The sequence below is a fragment of the Amblyraja radiata genome, chromosome 14 (assembly GCF_010909765.2).
Source record: "Amblyraja radiata isolate CabotCenter1 chromosome 14, sAmbRad1.1.pri, whole genome shotgun sequence".
NCBI classification, from domain to species: domain Eukaryota; kingdom Metazoa; phylum Chordata; class Chondrichthyes; order Rajiformes; family Rajidae; genus Amblyraja; species Amblyraja radiata.
Window position 1 is genome coordinate 30342523 of NC_045969.1, and position 18647 is coordinate 30361169.

The window sequence follows — 18647 nt, forward strand, 5'->3', positions numbered from 1 at the left end:
AGGAGGAAGATTAAAGGGATTGTTCGGAGCAAGGTTTTTTTTCTCTTACACAGAGAGTGATGGATACCTATATTGTGCTGCCAGGCGTGGCGGTGGGAGCAAATATGATAGTGATATTTAAGAAGCTTTTCGTAGGGCATATGGATACGTAGGAAATAGGTCATGAGCAGGCAGAAGGTACAGACGTCGTGGGCTGAAGGATCTATTCCTGTGTGGTACTGTTCGATGTTCTAACTCACATCCCAGTACTGTTCCAATGCCACAAAGATTCAATAAGTCAACCTGGGAAGACATGGTAACACACCAATAATTATGAAAATCCTTTCTTGATAAAACTCGCACAATCCTTCTGCTTCTCCCCCACAAACAGTATGCACATTCATGTATATGATATGTCTTATAACGCAAGGTACATTAAAAAAAAAATCCTTGTCTGAAGATAACCCAAATGTGATGAGAATGCATCACTACATGATAGTACCTTGATATGGTTTAGTCCTGAAGGACCCAACAATACTCCACAAATGATATAACCAAACATCATAGGAAGCCCCATCAGGTTACAAATCCAGCCACAAGGCAGAGATAATACCACAATAGAGATTATATCCTGCAAAGAAATTACATGTTTAAACACTTTGGAACTCATTAAATAAAATCAGATATTTTACATAAATGTGCAGATTGAACATTGGCTTTCATAGCACCTTGTTCTTGCCTGGCGATTCCAGCTAGTTAAAACATAAATCATTTAGCTGAACATTTTTACATGTCGTTTATAACCCCAGCTGTGATCTAACTAAAAACCTATATAATTGCAGGAATGCACCTTTACTGAACTCATCCCCTTGCACTAAAGACCAACATACCACTTGCCTTGCTGACCACCAGCGGTATGTTGGTTTTTATTGACGTATGTCCAAGGTTTCACTGAATATCAACATTTCCCAATCTATCACTATTTTTAAAAGATTCAGTACCCACCAAAGCGGCTAACCAAACATGTTTCTACATTGTACTCTTTCTGCCATGTTATATCTTTTTGATGTAATTAGAAAGCTTAAATATGTTACATTTAATGGGCCACATACTCATGTTATTCAGTAACCTTCAGTTTTAAATCTTTTCATCAGCCTTCCACGAATACACACATGCATGGATTCCTCCTAATTTATTTTACAAGATACATACTCAAAGAATACATACTGCCATTATTCAAACTCCTCCGATATAATTAACATTCAATTCCCTTGCTTAGACGACGCCAACAGCATTTCAGTCAACTGCCTTCACCTTCCACCCAATCAGAGACATTCTTTTGGTTCTCTCCACCCCCTCTGAAATCCAAAACAACTTGCCTGCTCAGTTTCCCACATTCTGATGAAAAGCCATTACTTTAAACACATTTATTCTATTCCTCTCTCCATAGATGCTGCCTGACCTGTTGTGTAATTCCAACATTTTCTGTTTTTATTTCATCTTATATGAAGTATTTGGTTACCATTACAAAATAAAAGCTCGATTACCTTTATAAAATGAATATCAGCTCTTGGGACAGTTGAGTCCCGTGGTTTGGTCAGTATATACTGGTTGTTCTGCGAGTCAATGAGCATGCTCAGCCCAAAATTATCCTGCACCTCACGCATGGAAATATTGTGTTTACTATCTCCCTCATCTTCTTGAACTCTGATGACAGCTTCAACATTTCCACCGTGAATCTGAAAAATAATATAATACAAAGGTCCAGAATTTGTGGGAAACTAATTAAATCAATAAAACTCACTGTGGTCAACTGTATTCATTCTCAGGCAAAAGATAAGTGCTGGAGAATCTTGTGGGGGGGGGGTCAGACAATATCCATAGACATACAGCCCAGAAACAGGCCCTTCAGCCCACCAAGTCTGCACCAACCAGTAATCCTACACTATCCTACACACTAAGGACAATATACACCAGCCAATTCACCTACAAACCTGTACACTTTTGGAGTGGGGATGAAACCAGAGCAGAGATAACCCATGCAGTCACAGGGAGAACGTACAAACTCCGTACAGACAGCACCCGTAGTCTGGATTGAACTCTGGATTCTGACGCTGTAAGGCAGCAGTTCCTCCGCTACACCACTGTGTCGCCAGGTGATCTCTGTCAACTTGATTGCCCAAATCTATGCAAATACCCAGATAACCTGATACCACAAACAACCCTATGGATTTAAAAACACTGGGATATTTTTTGCAGAAAGTACAGCACAATTCTATTCAGTGTTATTTTCACCCTCAACTGTTCTGGGAGCTGCAGCTGATCATTGCGAAGCATGCATCAACACCTATACATTGTAGGAGTTGAGCACATAACCTTTGGGTTGATAAAATGTCGAAACAAGGAACCACAGATGCTAGTTTATGAAAGAAAAGACACAAAGTGCTGGAGTAACTCAGTAGGTCAGGAGCATACTGCAGAGATGCTGCCTGTCCCTCCGAGTTAATCCAGCACTTTGTTTCTTTTTTTAAACATTGTATTGGTCCTCATTTAGGTTTTAATTTAGGATTTTTGATTGGCTGATCATGGTAATTTATCAGTTTATATTCTGGAGAACAGGAACTCCTCCCTTAACGATATCCTGCATAATGCTGCTTTGCTATAGCACTCTTTCATTTCCAGTCCTCACCTTAGCTTTAATGAATGCTGGGGGCTTAATAGGTAGCATGGAGGTGCTTTTGAATGTGCTGCCATGGTGGAGGCACAATTGTCGGTCGTCGCCAGTGTGTTGGGTGTGTGTGGAGGTGTTTAAGCAGCGTGGTGACTGTGTGTGTGTGGGTTTATAGGCTCCTTCTACTGGGTGAGTACGGGTGTTTTTCCCTGGCCACCAGGAGATCAGAGTAGTGCTAGGGGTTGGATTTACTTACTTCTGCGGGGCTGGAGGAACCTTTCACTGTGTAAGTATAGGTGATATTCCTGGGCAATCAGGCCACAGGTGAGTGCACGCAACAGGATTTGGCAGTTTTTATGGCACCTTCTCCCTGGTGTGAGCGGTTTATTTACCCACTAAGGTTCAGGCGAGTTTTGGTTTGTGCTTCACCGATTTAGTGTTTTGCCGTTCCCCCGGTTAGCTTTATGGCAGGTTATGGTCCAGCATTCCCCAGGTTATGGTCCAGGAGTTCCCCTTACAGTTAGGCAGTGGACACAAGGAACTGTAGATGCTGGAATGTTGCATAAAATACAAGGTGCTGGAGTACCTCAACAGGCCAAGCAGGCCTCTGGAGGGGCTTGTTGGAGTTGCGTGGGAGAAATCAAAGCTCCAATTGGGGAAATCTTATGCATCTTCTCATGCCTCTATTGATACTGGAGCCACAAATGGAATAAGCGAGTTAAAAATAATTTATTCGGATTGTATCTCCATTTATGCTACGCTCTAATGACTCCCTATTTGTTTAGCACAACATTTTCTATGAATGTATCTAGACCGCTATTTGAGATATTACTGTACTTCCTCCTAGGGATTTAATTCAATGTTAAAATATGGTACTTGAAACTAACCTTTCTGGCAGCTGCAGACCACAATGCCAGATGAATGCCAGATGGATGCCAACTCTACTTGCACACCACAATGTAATCTCCAGCCACCATGGCTGGCTGGAATGGGGTTCAAACATTTTAGATTCCAACCAGGTAGGAATGCTAAAAAAATAAGCCAAATACCCATTCCTGGAAAGAGATACAGTGTGGAAACAGGCCCTTTGGTCCAACTTGCCCACTCCGGCAGTTGCATGATAGTACAAATCTTAAAACTGTTTGTTTCACTTTTTTTATTCCAATATCAACTTTTCTTGAATCCACCGCTCGCTTTTATATTGGGTTTACCTACTCGTGCCTATTAGTAAGAAAGTAGTCTCTGCGTTTACCCTGATCTACTTTCTCGCCTAGTAACCAAAAGTGTGCCGAATAAAAAATAAACATTTTGTAATAACAATTTAAATTTATCCAATGAAATTTTATTTTGTGCCCACTTTTATCTGCATAAAAATGTAATTTGAAGACAGCTCTGTCGCAAATTCTGGACCTGGATTTGACGTTTTCCTGTTGTTATGATTCAGCGGACATTAATTGTGCAATCAGACCATCGTAGAGTATTTATCAGTTTATGCAGCATGTAATGCAACAAATATCAGCCTTTCCTTTTCTAGAAAAATATTCAGTTTTATGGATTGCATTGCAGTTAACAACTCACAAGTTTGTTGTTGTCAAAGACGTGATCTTCAATCTCCTCCTCCAAACGATCAGCAGCCTTCCGCACATCCTCAAGAATTTCATCAAGGATTGACAAGCTTTTATTTGCATGCTGTATATTCTTGAGCACTTCAGCTTGGTGTTTCTCTGCAGCCAACATCTCTACATACTCTTTCTCTTCCTGCAGTTTCAGAAGAGCATTAAACAAACAAACTTACAATGTCAGAAATGTTTTCCCAAACAATCTATTTTCAGAAGCCCTTCTCACCTCAAAACTATGCACTCAAGCATTTGATTTTTCCATCTTGGGAAAAAGATTCTGCCCATCTATCCTATCCATGTCTCTCATAATTTTATTTACATCTATCAGGTCTCCCCACAGCTGCCTCTGCACCCTTTCTAAAGCCACCATAAATATTATTCTTCCTATGGCAAGGTCCTTCACAAAGCAGAGAAATAGGCTGTATGAAGACAAGAGTGTGAAGCTACAGTCAGTAGTTTTTGACCAAGGTTTAAGGTCAGAAACAAAGTATGAAAGCATTTGATAACAGTGGGCAAAGGAGAGTTGAATAACTACAATACGATCACAGAGAGCTATTATCCTGGTGAGAACCAAGGGGTTCAGGGCGCATAATTTGATTAAGTCACCAAGTAGAATATAGTAAAGTATTACATGGCAAAGATTTTCAGGTTGTTTCACTACACCACGTGCAATTTCTGTTATGGAATTCATCAGAACTGCAGGAGCATGGATTGGGGATGTAGTGGGCAGCAATGGAAAGTAAGAAGGTACACAAAAAAGCTGGAGAAATCCAGCGGGTGCAGCAGCATCTATGGAGCGAAGGAAATAGGCAATGTTTCGGGCCGAAACCCTTCTTCAGACTGAATGGAAAGTAAGATACTGAGCTTTTAAAGCAGTCATAGTGTTGAGGTAAGGATTTTATTGGAATCCTCTGTACCTGGTCCAGTTCACCAGCTGATAGTACTTCTTTAACGGCAACCCCTAGTGCCTTTACTCCACATCCCAATAAATGGTGTCCAGATGAGATAAGGTAATCATTCACACAGAAATATAACAGGCATGATCTGTAATAAAAATGAAGAGTCTGACCTTTATAGCAGCTTCCCTTAAGGCTTCGAGGCGTTGTTTGCTGCTTTCTTTCATGTTTACTATATCTTTGTAGTCCCCCTGAAGAACTCTTTCAAGCCCATGAACTGCCTGGAACACTGACTTCTCACTTTCATTCAACTCTTTCTGGAACATCTCAAATGTGTGAATCTGGAAGATCTTTTCTTCCACTGACAATCTGGATTCCTTCTTTATTGTTTCAATGGCTTTCTTCAGTTTGTTGAGTACTACATTTTTCTGGTGAAGCATTCCAGACAACCTTTTACAATTGTCCATAATCCACAAATTTCCTTTAGTGATTGGGGCCCCTCTTCCTCTGTGCAGCTTGATCACATGTCTGGCCACATCTACATGTTCCACAGCTTGCAATGAACACCAGTAAGCCAACGCAAACACAATCCCGATGACTTCAAATTTTAACTGCTTCATTTTGTGTCATTAAATTCACAGCCACAGGGCCACCACGTGAAAAAACACATTTCTGGTCATTTACAATCCTACAAAGAAACGGATGAAAAAATTAGTGACCAAAATGTAAAACCATGCACGTTTTTTTTGCAAGCAATGTCATGCGTTCAATTTTATAAATTAATTATTCAGCTACTGAAAATGTAACTATTGAAAGACATTGTAAATCAGATGTTTGATAGCATACAAGACTCCTTAGAAACCCACATCCTTTACCCACATCCAAGAAGGACAAGGGCAGCAAAAGCTTAGGAACACCACCACCTGAAAGGTGCCTTGTAAGACACACACTATCCTGAATTGGAATCATAGAACAAGATAGCACATGCCCTTTGGCCCACAATGTCTATGCCGAACATGATACCAAGGCCATCTCATATATGCCTGCACATGATAAATATTCCCTGCAGATCCATGTGCCTATCCAAAAGACTCTTAAATGCCATTTTCGCATCTGCCTCAACCACCACCCTGCACGTTCCTGGCACTCACTGCCACCTGTGTAAAAGAAAAATTGCCCTGCAAACCTTCTGTAAACATTGCCCCTCTCACCTTAATGTTATGCACTCTTGTATTTGTTTTTTCCATCCTGGGAAAAAGGTTCTGTTTATCCTATAATAATTATTATAAGCCTCTTATAATTTTCTATACCTCTATCAGTTCTCACCACAACCTCCGGCATTCTAGAACAATGCACGACTATCCAACCACTCCCTTTGGCTAATACTCCCTAATCCAGGCATCATTCTGTTCTTTCACTGTCGTTGGGTCAAAATCCTGGAACCCTCCCTAACATCATTGAGAGTATAGGACACCTCAACTACTGCAGTGGTTCAAGCCAGCAGCTTACGATTGTCACCTCAAGAGCAATTAGGAATGGGCAATTAAATGCTGACTCAGTCTGCAAAATCCATATCCCTCGAATGAAGATAATAAAATGTGCAAGGAAGCCTTTTGGCTAACTGAATCTTGGAAAAGTCTCAAATAGGGATAATACACTTTTCTTTCTCCAATGTTTCTGGAAACACTTTTCCACTACAGAATCTTAAATATGCATAGTAATCAGGAATCTAGGATGCTAATTGCTTCGCATAAAATGGTACAATTCTCTGCATGTCTATGTATGGAGCACAAATAATTGCAAAAAAACAAAATGCTGGAGAAACTCAGCAAATAAAACAGCATCCGTGGAGGCAGAGAAATGGTTGACATAGAAGGTAGACACAAAATGCTGGAGTAACTCAGCGGGACAGGCAGCATCTCTAGAGAGAAGGAATGGGTGACGTTTCGGGTCGAGACCCTTCTTCAGACGCTACCCGAAACGTCACCCATTCCTCCTCTCCAGAAATGCTGCCTGTCCCGCTGAGTTACTACAGCATTTTGTGTCCACCTTCAATTTAAACCAGCAACTGCAGTTCTTTCCTACACGAGATGATTGACATTTCAAATTGAGATCCTGCATCAGAACCAACGGTGGATGAATATATATCCATTCACAATTATTTGATGTTAAGGAATTCAAGGAGTATAGAGTGGGCACAGGAATGTGATCCTGTCACAAATGACCAGCCATAATCCTACTGAATTGCAGAGCAACCTGTGAGCGATCAAATGGCCTACTCCTGCATCTACTTCTTTTGTAGACCCAGAATTTCCATCCAGCAGGATCAATACTGAAATTGCCACTGATTATTATATTAACAAGGGCGAATACCAAATTTACCTTGGAATTCAATTTATCCAGGACGAAACATAGAACTAATTTAAATATATAAATGCAACGGTGCAGAAAGGGAGCAAGTACTTTCATTCATGAAATCTCCCCAGAGTCCAATGGTTCAGTAAACCCTCAATCCACTCTGCCTCATATTTCCTCAACAAACATTTGTCAGACATGATTTCCCCTCTTCTGACTCAGCTCAATCAGATTGCTACTGTTGCACGCACCTCCTTAAAAAATGATTCTACTGTTTATCCAATAATTCATGTTAATAATAATAATAATAATAATGGATGGGATTTATATAGCGCCTTTCTAATACTCAAGGCGCTTTACATCGCATTATTCATTCACTCCTCAGTCACACTCGGTGGTGGTAAGCTACTTCTGTAGCCACAGCTGCCCTGGGGCAGACTGACGGAAGCGTGGCTGCCAATCTGCGCCTACGGCCCCTCCGACCACCACCAATCACTCACACACATTCACACACAGGCAAAGGTGGGTGAAGTGTCTTGCCCAAGGACACAACGACAGTATGCACTCCAAGCGGGATTCGAACCGGCTACCTTCCGGTTGCCAGACGAACACTTAGCCCATTGTGCCATCTGTCGTCCTTAATGGCAGTTGTAAATACGATACGATAAAACTTTATTCATCCCTGGAGGGAGGGAAATTGGTCTGCTGACAGTCACAACACACAAGGTACACAAAAACTTGAAATTAAAAGTGAAAACAAAAAGAAAAAGACAAGCAACTGTTAGCTGGCTGCCGTGTCACTGGAACAAACAAACACAGACTTATCCCCTGGGCAGACGACTCTAAAACTAGGGTGCCCCCCCACCCCAGGTCCCCATTTGTTCTCCCACTGCCCCTCACAACAGTCCCCCCAAGCCGGGTCCCCATTGTCTTCCCCTCCCTCCGTGAGGCCCCACCGCCACCGAGGCTCCTGTTGCCACCGAGGCTCCCGTTGCCCGCCAAGGCCCCACTGCCGTCGAGGCACCCGCTGCTGCCGCCGGTTCTCCCGCTGTCACCTCCACCCCTGAGGCTCCTTCGGCCCAGACAGGCCTCGCCACCCTGCTTCACCACAGTCCCTTGGAGGTCTGTGGGACAAGTTGGGCCTACCGGGGCACGTTCCAGTCTTCGGTCGTCGTTCTGGTCCTCAAATAAGGTCATCACATCACAAGGTTTTCCAATCCTTTGGTACCTTTCCAGTGACTCACAAAATTCTGAAAATGATCAGTTGTGCTGCAAATCTTTGAAGCACTTTGGGTTCTCTCTGAGTGTTTCCCAGTGTGTACTGTTGAATAAACTGACTTTTTGATAAACTCGCCACTGCTCTACGAGATGTTCTTTATGTCTGTTCCTATCGGAGCTGTAATTAAGGGGGAGCGACTGTACAACAAATACAAATACAATTCAATTTACAAATTCGAGGACAACACCGCTGTAGTGGGCCAGATGTTAAATAACAATGAGACGTAGTACAGTCTGGAGATTGAGAACCTGGTAAATTGGTGTCAAGACAACACGGGGAAGCATGGTGGCACAGCGACAGAGTTGCTGCATTACAGCGCCAGAAACCCGGGTTCAATCCTGACTACATTACAGCGCCAGAAACCCGGGTTCAATCGCTGTCTGTACGGAGTTTGTACATTCTCCCCGTGACATGCGTGGGTTTTCTCTGAGTGCTCCGGTTTCCTCCCACACTCCAAAGACACACAGGTTTGTAGGTTAATTGGCTTGGTATAATTGTAAATTGTCCCTCGTGCTTGTAGGATAGCAGTAGTGTACGGGGATCGCTGGTTGGTGCGGACTTGTTAGGCCAAAGGGCTTATTTCCGTCCGCACTGTATCTCTAAACTAAACATGAGAGAAATTAAGGAAGAGAAATCAGAGGGAATGTGTTTTAATTGTGGAAAACCAAGATAATTTGCTAGGCTGCCTAGGTCACTCTGATGGTAACCAAGGAAGGGACCAGGATGTCTCACAATTTTTCTTCCTGCTTTTAAATCTACAATTCAAATGGAGATAAAATATCACACTTGCATACATCTGTGTCTTCAACTCATCAGCTGTATTCCACATATTTAGGTACATATACAATTAAGCAGAGACAAGCTGCCTTTTTGTCCATTTTCCAACCTTTGTTTATTGTGGCTGTAAAACACTAGATACATTTTTGCCTTTATTTCTAGATACACTTTCTGAATCTTTGCAACCCATTACCCAAGCTACCGCTTTTCAATAGTAAACCTGTCTACAATTATACTGGCTCCAACCTGTTGAACTGCGTCCCATCAGGCTTGTACAGATCTCGCCTACTCCATTATAGTTGACTCTAAATTATCTCCAATTTTAGGGACAACTAGAGGTGGACAATTCAGACAGGCATCTTGTGAATAAATAATGAAAAACTGTGCTAATGACGGTCATCTGCATTATCTTCCTATTTCAGTATCAAATGGCATCTGACCAAGAATAAAAAATAGACAGAAATACTGGAGAAACTCAGCGGGTGAGGCAGCATCTATGGAGTGAATGTGACGCTCGACCCGAATTCCTTCGCTCCATAGATGCTGCCTCACCCGCTGAATTTCTCCAGCATTTTTATCTACCTTCGATTTTTCCAGCGTCTGCAGTTCTTTCTTAAACATAAAGAATTAAAAAAATAACTAGCTTTTGAAGTTATTGTTATCTTAATCATTTTCTTATCTCCTGAAAAACTGTGTGTGAGGCATTATCCATCCACCCATTTCTGCTGTTGGTCCTCCAGTACTTCACAAACTACTTAGAATAGGTTATATAACACAATCAAGGATACCTTTGCCCTCGCACATTCCTCCTCCCCTCTCCTTCCCTAACCCACCTACCCCCTGGGAACACGCAGCGTGTTCTCTGCTGGGAAAACCCACAGTCCCATCCCAAGTCACCGCAGTCGAGGTACCCTCGAACCCAGGCAACCTCCTCCCCACCCACCCCTATCCCCCCTCCTCGTCCCTCTCCCCCCCCCCACCTCTCATCCTCCCCTCCCTCTCATCCTCCTCCCCTCCCCCTCCCTCTCATCCTCCCCTCCCTCTCATCCTCCCCCTCATCCTCCCCTCCCCCCTCCTCGTCCTTCTCCCGCCTCTCATCCTCCCCTCCCTCGCATCCCCTCCCTGTCATCCTCCCCTCCCTATCATCCTCCCCCTCCCCCTCATCCTCCCCTCCCCCCCACCCTCTCATCCTCCCCTGCTCCCCCCCGCCCTCTCATCCTCCCCTCCCGCCCTCTCATCCTCCTCCCCTCCCCCTCCCTCTCATCCTCCTCCCCCTCATCCTCCCCCCTCCCCCTCATCCTCCCCTCCCCCCTCCTCGTCCTTCTCCCCCCTCTCATCCTCCCCTCCCTCTCCCCCGCCCTCTCATCCTCCCCTCCCTCTCATCCTCCTCCCCTCCCCCTCCCTCTCATCCTCCCCTCCCTCTCATCCTCCCCCTCCCCCTCATCCTCTCCCCTCCTCGTCCTTCTCCCCCCTCTCAACCTCCCCTCCCTCTCATCCCCCTCCCTATCATCCTCCCCCTACCTCTCATCCTCCCCCCTCCCTCATCCTCCCCCGCCCTCTCATCCTCCCCTGCTCCCCCCCGCCCTCTCATCCTCCCCCCTCTCATCCTCCCCTCCCTCTCATCCTCCCCCTCCCCCTCATCCTCTCCCCTCCTCGTCCTTCTCCCCCCTCTCAACCTCCCCTCCCTCTCATCCCCCTCCCTCTCATCCTCCCCCCTCCCTCATCCTCCCCCGCCCTCTCATCCTCCCCTGCTCCCCCCCGCCCTCTCATCCTCCCCCCCCTCATCCTCCCCCCACCCCCTCATCCTCCCCTCCCCCTCATCCTCCCCTCCCTCCCCTTCTCCTCCCCACCCTCTCATCCTCCCCCCACCTTCCCTCGCTCCCCATCTCCTCCCTCCCCTTCCACTCCTCTCCCCGCAGCAACCACATCACGTCACGCTGCTGCCACTCACCAGGCTGTCGGGCAGGGGCCGAGCGAGCGCTATCACCGCCTGCTCCTGTCCGGGCCGAGCGTTGTCACCGCCCACTCAATGAGGCTCCGGTGAGGTCACGGCGCCGGCAGCGCGGCCTGTTGCCAGGTGTCAGCGGGAGCTGGGAGACTGTGGGCGGCGGCGGCCGCTGTCACTTGGGGTGGCGGATGGGGTGTAGTTACTGGAGTGCCACGTCTTCGATGAGGTCATGCCTGACTTTTGTACCACTTTGCTGCCTGATCCACATCCTCCCACACTCTGCATCTGCAGTGAATGGGGATGCCACACCTGGTATATACATAGTTGAACTTGATACTGCTGCCCAAAGACTATCTTTGCTGCTGCCTGCTGTTGAGATGCCTTACAAAGAATATGCCTTTCTGAGCTGTGTTTGACCTGAGTGACAATATATTAAGATTTCATTATTCACAGTCGTTGTATGAGAGGTCACCTGTGCATTACTTTTTTACTTTTTTTAAATTATACAATACTTCTATTCAAAAAAATAAAGATAAACATACTATTAACACAATCAAAGGCTGCCTATATTGACAGTTTACAAACAAACAGTCATCAAATTAAAGGTACACAAAAATGCTGGAGAAACTCAGCGGGTGCAGCAGCATCTATGGAGCGAAGGAAATAGGCGACGTTTCGGGTCGAAACCATCAAATTAATATAATCTAATCAAATTAATATAAATTAATCTGTGCATTACAGGGAGTGCTGGCCTGGGTGGGCTGTCCTGAGCCAAGCTCTGGAATGTGGACACGGTGTGCAGCCGGAGCCAGGATCTGGGCACTAGCTGGGTACAAGGAGAGGCGGGATGAGGGTCAGAACCCAAATTCTATTTAGGCAGATGATTAAGAACGTCTACTTTGGAGTCTACTTTTCAGTCTCGAGCTGAAACGGCACCTATTCCTTTCCTCCAGGGAAGTTGCCGGATAGAGTTACTCCAGCATTTGTGTCTATCTTTGGTGTAAATCAGCATCTGCAATTCCTTCGTACACATTTCATGTACCTTGATGAAGTTCTCCTCCGAGCCTCTCTCACTGCTTTCCCTCTGCGATTACTGCTGCTCTCCGACCATTTCTGGCCAGGACTGGATACCACAGCCACATGTGTTTCCCCAACACTTGCCTCCACTGCCATCTTCTACCACATGGCTTCTTGTTCCACTTCCAGGCCTCCTCGTTTGGAACCAACCAGGATTTTCAGGAATCGACACATATTCCACGGTTCTCCTGTGGCCTGCATTCTACACTGGCCGACATGTGCTGGCACCAACAGGCCCTTACTCTATCCCTCCCGCAGCTCCAGACCTCACACACCCAGTCCTGCAATGGACCTTAACCTTACTTTTTATAAGGCACGAGTCTGAAGAAGGGTCCCCTCCAGAAAGGTCACCTATCCATGTTCTCCAGAGATGCTACCTAACCCATTGAGTTACTTCACCCAGTACTTGGTGTCCCACTTTCATGACTTAATTCAAAACCTCTGCCGAGTTTAAAGGACCTAAAAAAAAATCAAGATTGTGGTAATCTACGAACTCCTACGACCTTCCACGACTATGTTCACGAACTCCTACGAACTGCTACGAGTATGTCTACGAATTCCCACGACTATTTCTTAGTCGTGGGAATTCTGGATTCTTAGAGCAGCTTGTAATGAAGCCGACCAGAGAGAAGGCAATTCTGGATTTAGTGTTGTCCAATGAACCAAATTTGATAAGAGAACTCGAGGTAAAGGAACCGCTTGGAGGGAGTGATCATAATATGATTAGTTTTAAGCTGCAATTTGAGAAGGAGAAGGTTAAATCGGAAGTGGCAGTGATGCAGCTGAACAAAGGGGATTATGAAGGCATGAGAGGGGAGCTGGCCAAGGTAGACTGGAAAGGGATACTAGCAGGAATGACGGTGGAACAGCAATGGCAGGAATTTCTGGGCATAATCTGAAAGACACAGGATCATTTCATTCCAATAAGGAAGAAAGATTCTAAGGGAAGTAGGAGGCAACCGTGGCTGACAAGATAAGTTAGGGATAGAATAAAACTAAAAGAAAAGATGTATAACACAGCAAAGAGTAGCCGGAAGCCAGAGGATTGGGAAACTTTCATAGGACAACAGAAGGAAACAAAACGGGCAATACGGGCTGAAAAGATGAAGTACGAAGGGAAGCTGGCCAGGAATATAGAGAAGGACAGTAAAAGCTTCTTTCGATATGTTAAGGGAAAAAGAGTAGCAAAGTCAAATGTGGGTCCCCTGAAGGCACACACGGGTGAAATTATTTTGGGGAACAAGGAAATGGCAGAAGAGTTGAACAGGTACTTCGGATCTGTCTTCACTAAGGAAGATACAAACAATCTCCCAGAAGTACTGGAGGACAGAGGATCTAAGGGGGTCGAGGAACTGAAATAAATTTTCATTAGGCGAGAAATAGTATTGGGTAGGCTAATGGGACTGAAGGATGATAAATCCCCGGGGCCTGATGGACTGCATCCCAGGGTCCTCAAGGAGGTGGCTCTAGAAATAGTGGATGCATTGGTGATCATTTTCCAATGTTCAATAGATTCAGGATCAGTCCCTGTGGATTGGAGGATAGCTAATGTTATCCCACTTTTCAAGAAAGGAGCAAGAGAGAAAACGGGGAATTATAGACCAGTTAGCCTGACTTCGGTGGTGGGAAAGATGCTGGAGTCAATTATTAAAGAGGTAATAATGGGGCATTTGGATAGCAGTAATAGGATTAGTCCAAGTCAGCATGGATTTATGAAAGGAAAATCATGCTTGACTAATCTGGAATTTTTTGAGGATGTGACATAAAATGGATGAAGGGGAGCCAGTGGATGTAGTGTATCTAGACTTTCAGAAAGCCTTTCATAAGGTCCCACATGGGAGATTGGTGACTAAAATTGGAGCACATGGTATTGGGGGTAGGGTGTTGACGTGGATAGAAAATTGGTTGGCAGACAGGAAGCAAAGAGTAGGAGTGAATGGGTCCTTTTCAGAATGGCAAGCAGTGGCGAGTGGAGTGCCGCAAGGCTCGGTGTTGGGGCCGCAACTGTTTACCATATATATTAATGATTTGGAAGAGGGAATTAGGAGCAACACTAGCAAGTTTGCAGATGACACAAAGCTGGGTGGCAGTGAGAACTGTGAAGAGGATGTTAGGAGGTTGCAGGGTGACCTGGACAGGGTGAGTGGGCAGAAGCGTGGCAGATGCAGTATAATATAGATAAATGTGAAATTATACACTTTGGTGGCAAAAACAAGGGGGCAGATTATTATCTCAATGGGGTTAGGTTAGGTTAGGTAAGGGGGAGGTACAGCGAGACCTGGGTGTCCTTGTACACTGGCCACTGAAGTTGGCGTGCAGGTACAGCAGGCAGTGAAGAAAGCTAATGGAATGTTGGCCATCATAACAAGAGGATTTCAGTATAGGAGTAGAGAGGTTCTTCTGCAGGTGTATAGGGCTCTGGTAAGACCACATCTGGAGTATTGCGTACAGTTTTGGTCTCCTAATTTGAGGAAGGACTTCCTTGTGATTGAGGCAGTGCAGCGTAGGTTCAGAAGGTTGACCCCTGTGATGGCGGGACTGTCATATGAAGAAGGATTGAAAAGACTAGGCTTGTATTCACTGGAGTTTAGAAAGATGAGGGGGATCTTATAGAAACATATAAAATTATAAAAGGACTGGACAAGCTAGATGCAGGAAAAATGTTCCCAATGTAGGGTGAGTCCAGAACCAGGGGCCACAGTCTTAGAATAAAGGAGAGGCCATTTAAGACTGAGGTGAGAAAAAACGTTTTCACCCAGAGTTGTGAATTTGTGGAATTCCCTGCCACAGAGGGCAGTGGAGGCCAAATCACTGGATGGATTTAAGAGAGAGTTAGATAGAGCTCTGGGGGCTAGTGGAATCAAGGGATATGGGGAGAAGACAGGCACGGGTTATTGATTGGGGACGATCAGCCATGATCACAATGAATGGCGGTGCTGGCTCGAAAGGCCAAATGGCCTCCTCCTTCACCTATTTTCTATGTTTCTATGTTTCCATTATGATGCCCTCCTTACGAGTAAAAAGTTGCAATTTCTTTCATCCCGACCATTTTTTTACTCGTGGACATTTTTTATCGGACTGGGAAAAAAGTCCCGACTTACCTGATGCCACGAGTACCTACTGCTGGCATAATGAGCCGCTACGATATATCTACGAACTCCTATGACGACCTACAGACTCGTTACCAACATTCTGCGAGTTTGAATCAAGGGGAAAACTCAGGAGAATTTATGAATAACTCATGAAAGTGGGACAGGCCCTTTAGGAGGGAAGGATGTCTCCGACAGTTCAGACTGAAGGAATTTGCAAAGAAAATGACAAAGATGATAGCAATGGGTATGACTGAGTATACAGTACCTTAACACGAGAGCCTGTAAGCTTGATTGAAGAAAGAACAAAAAAGAATATCAGGAATCAAAAATGTTTAATTGTCACATGCACCAGCAACAGAGCAAAGAAAGTCTTATGTGCTATAGCTTAACAGGACCATGACACATGTAAATATATCATAATCTATAATACACTGAATTAATATGAGTAACACTGGCAACCAGAATAGTGCAAAACAGAAGTTCGGATTCCAACACCATAGTTGCTGAGGTAGTTGTTGGTGTTGCGTAGTTTTCAAGAGCCTGATGGTTGATGGGAAGAAGCTGTACTTGAACCTGGAGGTCATGGTTCTCAGGCACCTATATCTTCTACGTGATAGTGGTACCAAGATGACAGTGTGTCCAAGTGGTGTGGGTCTTTGTTGATATTAGCTGCCTTTTCATGCAGCACCTCATTTAGATCCCTTTGATGGTAGGGAGGTCCGAACCTGTGAAGAGCAGGCAATGTCTACCACTTTTTGCAGCCTCCTTCATTCCTGGACATTCGAGTTACTGAACCAGGCCGGGATGCAACCAGTTTCTATACTCAGTACTGTACATATGTTGAAGCTCCATAGAGTATTCAAAGTCAACTTGCAACAACTATGGTCTTGCTAACAATCAGAGCAAGATTGAATTCAATCAGATTATTAATCTTCCATCTTGCTGCAGCTTAACGGGTCCATTAACTTATTGTTGCCCATTATTCATCAAACAACAGTGGTATTGTCAACACATTTACATATAGCATTGGATCTGTCTCTGGTTATACAATTAAGGATATAGAGAGAATAGAGCAGTGGACTGAGCACATATCCTAGATGTTTCTGTGTTGATTTGGAAGAGTGGGCTGAAAGATGGCAGATGGAGTTTAATGCTGATAAGTGTGAGGTGCTACATCTTGGCAGGACATATCAAAATAGGACGTACATGGTAAATGGTAGGGAATTGAGGAATGCAGTTGAACAGAGGGATCTAGGAATAACTGTGCACAGTTCCCTGAAGGTGGAATCTCATGTAGATAGGGTGGTAAAGAAAGCTTTTGGTGTGCTGGCCTTTATAAATCAGAGCATTGAGTATAGAAGTTGGGATGTAATGTTAAAATTGTACAAGGCATTGGTGAGGCCAATTCTGGAGTATGGTGTACAATTTTGGTCGCCTAATTATAGGAAGGATGTCAACAAAATAGAGAGAGTACAGAGGAGATTTACTAGAATGTTGCCTGGGTTTCAGCAACTAAGTTACAGAGAAAGGTTGAACAAGTTAGGTCTTTATTCTTTGGAGCGCAGAAGGTTAAGGGGGGACTTGATAGAGGTCTTTAAAATGATGAGAGGGATAGACAGAGTTGACGTGGATAAGCTTTTCCCACTGAGAGTAGGGAAGATTCAAACAAGAGGACATGACTTGAGAATTAAGGGACAGAAGTTTAGGGGTAACATGAGGGGGTACTTCTTTACTCAGAGAGTGGTAGCTGTGTGGAATGAGCTTCCAGTGGAGGTGGTGGAGGCAGGTTCGATTTTATCATTTAAAAATAAATTGGATAGTTATATGGACGGGAAAGGAATGGAGGGTTATGGTCTGAGTGCAGGTAGATGGGACTAGGGGAGAATAAGTGTTCGGCACGGACTAGAAGGGCCGAGATGGCCTGTTTCCGTGCTGTAATTGTTATATGGTTATATGATTATCGATGAGGAAGTGTTGCTGCCAATTCATAATGATTGTGGTCTGCCAATGAGGAAGTCAAGGATACAATTACATGGAGACGAGCAGAAACCCAGCTATCTGAGTTTGATCATATGTTTGGAGGGGATAATGGTGTTGAACGACAAGCTGTAGTTGATGAACAGCAGCCTGATGTAGACGCTCTTATTTTGCAAGTGATTTCATTTTAGAGATACAACATGAAAACAGGCTCTTCGGCCCACCAAGTCCGTGCCGATCAGATATCCCCGTTTAGTTCTATACTAGACACTTGGGACAATTTACAAAAAACAATTAACCTACAAACGTGCATGTCATTGGACTGTAGGAGAAAACTGGAACTCCCAGAGAAAAGCCACGCGGTCACAGAGAGAACGTACAAACACCGTACAGACAGCACCCATCATTAGGATTGGGCCCAGGTCTCTAGCGCTGTAATGCAGCAATTCTAGAAGTTATACCTACACGGAATAGTTACGAAGAAATACACCAACCACATGCTATACATTTCCTTTCTGCTCCCCAACTGACCCCGTTTCTTCTCCACCAAATACACCTACTGCTTCGCACTGCTGCCTCTGACATCTCCATTATGCCATTACGGCCTGACGCAAGCTCTGTCCGCAAATTCTTAGCTCTCCAAATAGCGACATGGTCGATCATGCAATGAAACCTCTACAACCCACTTCTACTGGACATACTTTTGCTTTCCATCCTCGCTGCTCAACCTCTGCTGCCAAGTCTACATGTCTGAGCACTTTCCTTTCATAAAACTCATCCACTAAGTTCTCCCAAGGAACGCTGACCTCCGCTAACTAACTGACCATAACACTATATCTGGCCTCAAACTAGTACTAATTATTTCCTGCGGAACAACAAGCTTTACTCCCAAATCTATCTGCATTTCCCAATCATTGGCCTAATTCATACCTGCCTGAAAACTCCTCTACCTTTCTCTCCCTTACGGACAAAATGAA

The 18647-nt window shown here is 44.6% G+C and overlaps 1 protein-coding gene across 5 annotated transcripts in view; it reads right to left on the reverse strand.

Moving 5' to 3' along the window:
• The window catches only part of tmco3 (transmembrane and coiled-coil domains 3), a 32226-nt gene extending 20551 nt beyond the window's left edge, over positions 1-11675 (reverse strand). For 2 of the 5 annotated variants that reach the window (XR_004414019.1, XR_004414018.1), the window contains exons 1-5: positions 11528-11675; positions 5339-5853; positions 4229-4408; positions 1527-1718; positions 482-610 (exon numbers count right to left, since the gene is read on the reverse strand). Coding sequence is in view for 3 of the 5 variants with exons in the window: in XM_033032984.1 (XP_032888875.1) it covers positions 482-610; positions 1527-1718; positions 4229-4408; positions 5339-5785 (948 nt within the window). In the remaining 2 variants the exon portion in view is untranslated. Of the gene's footprint in view, positions 1-481; positions 611-1526; positions 1719-4228; positions 4409-5338; positions 5854-8666; positions 9080-11527 lie in introns of those variants that run through there. The other 3 variants (XM_033032984.1, XM_033032982.1, XM_033032983.1) reach the window with 2 other exon arrangements.
• Positions 11676-18647: the final 6972 nt, after the last annotated feature.